General features: G+C 34.3%; 1 protein-coding gene across 2 annotated transcripts in view; it reads right to left on the bottom strand.

Moving 5' to 3' along the window:
• The window catches only part of LOC104721999 (myosin-14), an 11,029-nt gene continuing 7,668 nt past the window's right edge, over positions 3,950-7,310 (bottom strand). For both annotated transcript variants that reach the window (XM_010440093.1, XM_010440092.1), the window contains exons 28-41: positions 7,081-7,111; positions 6,961-7,005; positions 6,801-6,878; positions 6,537-6,707; positions 6,208-6,360; positions 5,920-6,120; positions 5,694-5,822; positions 5,535-5,605; positions 5,353-5,452; positions 5,198-5,254; positions 5,012-5,068; positions 4,824-4,904; positions 4,634-4,716; positions 3,950-4,531 (exon numbers count right to left, since the gene is read on the bottom strand). In XM_010440093.1, coding sequence (XP_010438395.1) covers positions 4,420-4,531; positions 4,634-4,716; positions 4,824-4,904; positions 5,012-5,068; positions 5,198-5,254; positions 5,353-5,452; positions 5,535-5,605; positions 5,694-5,822; positions 5,920-6,120; positions 6,208-6,360; positions 6,537-6,707; positions 6,801-6,878; positions 6,961-7,005; positions 7,081-7,111 — 1,369 coding nt within the window. In that variant the 3' untranslated portion in view covers positions 3,950-4,419. The remainder of the gene's footprint in view (positions 4,532-4,633; positions 4,717-4,823; positions 4,905-5,011; positions 5,069-5,197; positions 5,255-5,352; positions 5,453-5,534; positions 5,606-5,693; positions 5,823-5,919; positions 6,121-6,207; positions 6,361-6,536; positions 6,708-6,800; positions 6,879-6,960; positions 7,006-7,080; positions 7,112-7,310) is intronic.

The following is a 7,310-nucleotide window of genomic DNA, read 5'->3' on the forward strand; positions in this document are numbered from 1 at the left end:
AAAAAAAAAAAAAAAAAAAAAAAAAAAAAAAAAAAAAAAAAAGAGAGTCGGGCAACCAACTAAAATTTGGTGTAATTAAAGATTTCGTTAATAACAATTTTATTATGTTGAAATTATTAGTGCGTAAGATTTATTGCTATAATTACTGATTCTATATTGTAAAATTTATAATTACTGATTCTATATTGTAAAAGTGTTAAGTGCATGCGTGCATGACCGCACAAGGCACGTACGAGTTTTCTAAATTCTAATTACCTCTGTGAACTTACTACTGGTTATAGTGCTAATTATCTATATGCAGTCAAATTCTGAGTACTTTATTTTAATGAAACTATCGGATCCGAGATGTCCAAAGCCTGAAGACTAATTATCGATGATAATCTATATGGTATTTAAACTAGGGTAAGTTTTGGACTGAGATTTGTACTGCCACATATCAGAAGTCCATTATATACTACAATTGGATGCCAATGAGAAGGTATATATAAAGAAAAATACTCTAAAATAGCATTAAAACAAGTTTTATGGATAATTATAATACACATTACATAAATTTTCAAAAATAGCACTATTTAACACTTTAAAATTAATTTTTAGAATCTTTTTTTAGGTTTAGATTCTCAATTTCACATTTAAGGTATATTTTTGGGGGATAGAGTTTAGTATTTTGAATTTAAGATTTAATTTTAAAAGATTAACTGATGCTAATTTTGGAATTTTTAGAGATATTGTGCTAAGTTTGGAAAAAAATATATTTTAGTGCTATTTTTGAGAATCTCCAATATATGTTTATAATAAATCTGGTAACGTGTTTAAAAATAGACAATGATACATAGTAAAACAAGAGATAAATCTGGTAATCTGCAAGTATAATATTAATCTTAAATTAAAAAATAATCTAATAACAAGTAGAAAATCTGGAAACTTAGCATATTAATACTTTTTATTGTTAAAGATTTTAATAAATCCGTCACACGTATGTGGGTAATTTGTGACTGTTTTGTAACTTTCGTCAAGGTAGGTAGTCCCAGTTTGCTACTATATTTATGTGATTTTAAAAGCTTAAGCCAAATATAATCAGTTTATAATGTTTACAAACACTCCAATTACAAGACTAAATAATTTCAATCAATTTAATGGGTAAGAAATTCCAAAACTTGACTTAACAAATGCGTCTCCGTTTTTCTCCAATTCTGTTTCCAGAGGTGTTTTCTTTAGTTTTTCAAAAAACAAAGTTAATTCCCTTTTCCCAATCTTCGTAAGTACTAAATTAGTACTTAGCTCAATTTGTGTAAAGTTTCCTGTTTCCTGTTTTTTTTTTTTTTTTTTTTTTTTTTTTTTTTTTTTTTTTTTTTTTTTTTTTNCGTTTTGAATATGCCATTCTTATGTTGAGAGCAAAACACTTTAAAAACCCAATTAATAAGGCCTCAACCCTAAGTATCTATATATTTAAAGTGTTACATACCAAACCCTAGATAAACCCGTCGTATCTAGATCGTCAATCGTCTCCGGCGAAAACAATGGTTCTCGGATGGGTAGTCTCAAGCTACACCGCGGTGGCTGAAGCGATCATGGCTCTCTTCTCGTCTGGTGGCGAAAACTCTGGCTCTCGAAATATCATGTGGGAAGAGCTTATCAAGAAAACTGAAATTCAGTTAGCTTCCAAGGTACAGAAGTGGGAAGAGAAGATGGAGACAATATTTCAGATGTGGGAAAAGCAGATCGAGACAATATTTCAGATGTGGGAAGAGCAGATCGAGAGATGTGAAAAGATTTGAGCTTCCGTGAGCTGTCTGAAGGAGCAACTTAAATTCATCTCAGTCGATGATGTAAGGAACATATCGTATTACTCTTCTCGTAGGCCTTAATTATATCACAAGGACTAGAAAGTTTTTAGTAGGGAGTATAACTATTTAATTAGTCCCGAACTGTTTTATTCACATGTAGATTGGGGTTTTGTTACGACCTAGCTCAATTTTAATTTCTTCTATGGGTTCGTGTACTAGTTAGTTGTTGTTCTGATTACACCAAATTTTTTTTTTTTTGTTTACGTGATTCAGATTACCTTGTGAACTGTTTAATGATCATTAAGTCTAAATCTTGCAGTTGAGGGAACTGAAAATTGAGATAGCTTCTAGGGGACCGACGTTGGAAGAAGCCTTGATCGAGTGTGAGAAGAATCTAGATTCCATCGATGAGAAACTTAAATTGATTTCAGAACGTAAATCGATCTCAGTCCTTGATATAATGAAGATGTTCGATGATATAATTAAGGACTACAATACCGTATTTCCGGGAAGCTACGGAAGAACATTTGCAAACAAGATGGCTCCTGTCGCTCAGAGGTTGGAAGAGAAGGTCGCTTCCATGGAACGGATGTTGGAAAAGGATATTACATTAATACGACTAGAAGTAAGTTTTAGTGGGAGTATATAACAATTTAATTAGTCCCGATCTGTTTATTCACATGTAGTAAGTAGATTGGGGTTTTGTTACGACTTATTTCTATTTGGATTTAGCTAGCTCAGTTTTTCTTCTATGGGTTCGTGTACTAGTTATAGTTGTAGTAGTTCTGATTTCACCAAAAATTATCTTAAAATTAACCGTACGTGATTCTTGTTTGTGAGATTACCTCGTCAACTGTTTTATAAGTTTAAATCTTGCAGGTCAGGGAACAAAATCCGACGGCCAGGAGACTGATAACGATAATAAGAGAAGACCACCAAGTACGTGATTCTTGTTTTGAGACTACCTCCTCATCAATGCCTTTTTCTTTGATATACTTCTACTTAATGCTCACGTCACGTGATATACAATCTTAGAAAAAAAAACAAGTAATCTATTTACAACCATCATATCTTTTTTTTTACTACAAATTAACCACTTCACATATAATCAAATCACTTTTTTTTAAATCTTATATATCTAAAACATTTTTCTGCAACAACATCTGCAGCAACTACGTCAAATTGCAGGCATTCAAGGCGAGACGAGCACTAAAGTTTTTATGTAACTTAAAAGGCTTCGATTGGAAAGAAGAAAAAAAAAAACCCATGTTACTAGTGTTTTGATTTGGTGACAGAGTTGGTTTTTAGTGTTTTATTTTTCCTGACTTCTATATTTAGAACAATGTCTTTTATAGTTTTTATTTAATCTACACTGAGTGATGATCGTTGGTTTTGTTTAATTTAATAACACATGCATCAATCGATAGTCCAATCAATAGTCCGTTTACATTTTTAACCATTAGAATGTTATCTAGTTTTTTTTTTTTTTTACAACAAAAGATTAACTTATATAAACTAATGGGATGTAAAACTGTTTACATATAAAACGAAGATATAGAGATAAAAGAGAAAGAAGTAAACTCTTCCCTGTCAATCTTGAGAAGACACCAACTTCCCAAGTTTGAGCAGTTTGAAAAAAAAGTCAATTTTAGTAGTTATGAACGATCATTCACCGCATAGTCCAAATGAAAGTTTCTACTTCAGCATGTAAGGGGAGAGACTTCGCCGAAAATTGCTGCTTCCATATTCCGATGTCATATAGTTTCGTGCGATGAACGTTGTTAGTCACTAGCATAATAGTTATCGGCATGATTTTGTATACCAACGAAATAATAACATTTTTCAATAAAACAAAATTAATAACAAGTGATCCTTTCATGAAAGTATACAAGTAATAATTTCCAATCAAAATAAAAGGAGTTGTTATTATTTTTTTTTCAAACAAGATTTTTTTAGCACATCTTTGCAAGGGACGTAGGGCCATTGAACATTGCGCATGAACATAGATATATATACTTAGAAAAGTTGGTTGAATCGCTGAGGCCTTCTAAGCTCAGTGGTAGATCGCGTGGCTTTGATTTAATGATATCGTATACGTAGTTGTAGTTCTGATTACACCAAATTATTTTAAAGTAAACCGTGCATGATTCTTGTTTATGATCAGATTAAAGAAATGTGCCGATATCTTGAAAGCATACAAGTAATCAATTTACAACAATACAAACCACTTCAGGCCACTAGAGTTGTTTATTATATATCTTTGCTATAACAACTGATGCACTTCACCAGATCTATAAAATTCACCAAAAATTAAAACTAAAGTTGAACCAAAACGAAGAAAGAAGAGAAACTACACAAGAAGAACAAAACAATAGAGTTCCATGTCTCTTCTCTCTTCCTCCCACACAAAATAATATAATAGACCTTAAGGAACTTCTGGGATGATCAGAGACGATGAGTAAAAAAAGAAACGATATGGAGAATCAATCAATCTATGTCTCGCCATAACGGTGACGAATGAAAAAAGAATATGGGAATCTCCGGCACATGTTGTTTTTCTTCTTCATCATGCTTACACTGGTGTGATCTTGAAGGGAGAAGTACACCTGCAGCTTCTTTTGGTATTTCACCGTTATAGTAAGAAACTGAAAGCTGGGTTTTCTCCAAGTTCTTCAGCTGGTTTCATTTCCGCAAAATCCTTCTCTTGCATTGAACTCGATAGATCATCAGCCGAGAAAGGAATGCTGAGCAGGCCAAAAAAAAAAAAAGGAAAATTGGTCTTGATCCTAAGAAGTTTAACAAAACGTCTAAATAGAGTTTGGATTTAGGGTTATTTTGTTACGTACCTAGAATCTTCGTCTAACAAGAAGGCGTTACTGTCAGCGTTGTTTGATTCTTCTGTCATAAGCACTTTCATGCTTGATATCACCTGTTCATGAACATGAATTTAGTAGAGCTGACCAGAGCAAAAGCATAAGAAGAACAGATTGGGCAGGAGAAAGAGAGAGAGAGAGCTATTTCTGTCGAGAAACTTACATCTTGGGATACACTTCTTGTGTTGTAGCTGTCATCCCAGTACAGTGTACATATTCTGTAAAGTTGCTGGACACTAAGGATCTGCAAAAATTGAACACAACGTTCAAATTTAGAATTTATATTCTATGCATGCGCATAGTATCTGTCTATTATCGAGTAAAAAGGGTCAAGCCGATGGAAGGACTCACAGGGCATAGATCATGTGCAATGTCATCGTATGAGATTCTGTACTTCTGATGGATGACCTGTTGGTAATTGCCAATTCAAAGGACAATCATGAGAGGTGCACAAACCTATTACCACCAAAATGTTGGAAACGTGGAAAATAGAATAGATGATTTTTCTTATAATCAGACAAGTGTAAAAGAACATACCAAGAATCCAACAGCTTGCCTGATATGTTTAAGTTCATCCCAAGATGAGCCAGCATACTGCAATTAATGAGGACAGGTATAATGAGCCAAATTGTGCTACACATAAATCAATCAACAAATTCACAAAAGTAGAAAGGAGATTCACTAGGGAATACATCTTCTTTTGTTTCGGCGCACCATTCCTCTAGCAATGCTAGACCAGATTTTACAAATTCTCCGTTGCTAAATGTACAACATTCTCGTCGCAAAAGAAGGCTACAGAGAAGAATGAACCCGTTATAATAATGCCTTATATAGACATGCCTAGTTAATGATAGACAATAAACCAATCTATTACCTGTTAAATAATTGGACATTGATGAATGAGAATGTCTGAGTAAATATATTTTGGATAAGAACAGGAGGAACCTGAAAGTGGAAAAAACTATCAAGAATTTCAGACATTAAAGAGAAAGAAAACGTAACTGGAGAAGACGAGTTTTATTGGTTTCCATACAAAATTCTCCTTCAATGTGCTTAGAATTGCGTTCAAGCCTTCATTAATCCCCTTCCAGTGGTCTAGGGGAGAATCCTTGCCCATTGACTTTGCAGATCGTAACGAACGTCCTGTTGATGTCCGCGGTGCCTAAAGAGGTCCATTCATATCAGACAACCACATATGTATATAGAAGAAAAAGAAGACTAATAGTAATAAAGGTATAGAGAACAATGATTTAGCCAACCTGGATGCAAAGGGAAAGCAAACTTTGCAACTCATTTTTCAGGTTATCCCGAATCATTCCAAATATCTTTTCTACGTAAGCTGTAAGCTGCTGTTTGAAAAGCAAAGCTGGATCCTTGGCCACAACAGGGCGAATCACTGCAGCCGCTGCAGCTGCTGCTGCTGCAGAAGTCTCGGCAGAGGAAGGCGCTGAACGGAAACCCTGATATTTTAGAAAATAATGTTTCAGAAAAGTTTATTAATTTTGGAACAAAACTTCATTAACATACAAAAACGAAGGCATATATACCATGGCCATTCTTCCAAACAAGGAGGTTGAAACAGGTGGTTTTTGCTGTGGAGTGGCGCCAGTCGCACCCGGTTTGAGACTTTGTTGGATCATGAACAACAAGGTTGAAGTATTGGACAACCAATAAGCCAAATGATCGTTGTCATCTTCATCCTAAAAGTAATGATCGTAAAAATCTCAGATGTGATTATTATATATAATCTACGTTTCAAAGGTAAGAAACACCAGAGTACCCTGTTTCAAATAAATTGATGATAAAAGAAGAGCAAAATACCCCATCCTTGTGTAATAATGTCTTAATTAGAAAGTCTTGACATGTAATTTAGTACCTCAATAGCAGAACCAATCATTTGAACAAGACGATCAAACACACTAGTCCTTTCAGCTTCAAAGGATTTCCAATGAAGAAGACATTTGTATATCGTAAATGCCGCTACAGGCTTCCCCTGGTTGAATCCAATATTATTTACTACGCAGTTGATAAGAGCATCAACATTCTCCTATAGCACGAAAAATCTCGCTCTTCAGTAAAAAAGGCACATCTGACAGATGAGAATTAAAGACAGAATGGAGTAATTCAACTAAAAACATACACGTTGACGATCCAAATGATATTTCCGACTTCTTGCATCAGATTCTTGGGTTCTTGCCAGTGTTTCAATCTCAGATCCCTGCAGAGATGTCTTTTAAAGACATACAAACAGATTGAACATAATTTAGGGCAAACGAGATAAAAGGCAAGACACGACTTACATTGAGCAGACTTTCTTTGCTACTAAAATGACCATTTTGTGAGGCCTGCAAAGAGGAGAGTAATACTTTTAATTATCAATGATTGTGAAGCCACCCAAGTATGTGTCTGCTCAGATATACCTTAACCGGAGTCGGAGGGAGATGTGCAGATGTCTGGATGAGGGATTTCTGCCTCAATATTTTGTTCTCAGATTCCACATCCAATATTTTTTCTTGAAGTCTGCAAATGAACATGTGTAAAATATGCTTAATGTTGATTGAGTGCCAAAGGGATCTTGGTGAATTCAATAAGATACCAAAAGATGTATAGTGAGTACTCGTGCACAGTAGTTTTCAAATTAACAATAATA

Source organism: Camelina sativa, chromosome 11, assembly GCF_000633955.1.
Source record: "Camelina sativa cultivar DH55 chromosome 11, Cs, whole genome shotgun sequence".
Taxonomy (NCBI): domain Eukaryota; kingdom Viridiplantae; phylum Streptophyta; class Magnoliopsida; order Brassicales; family Brassicaceae; genus Camelina; species Camelina sativa.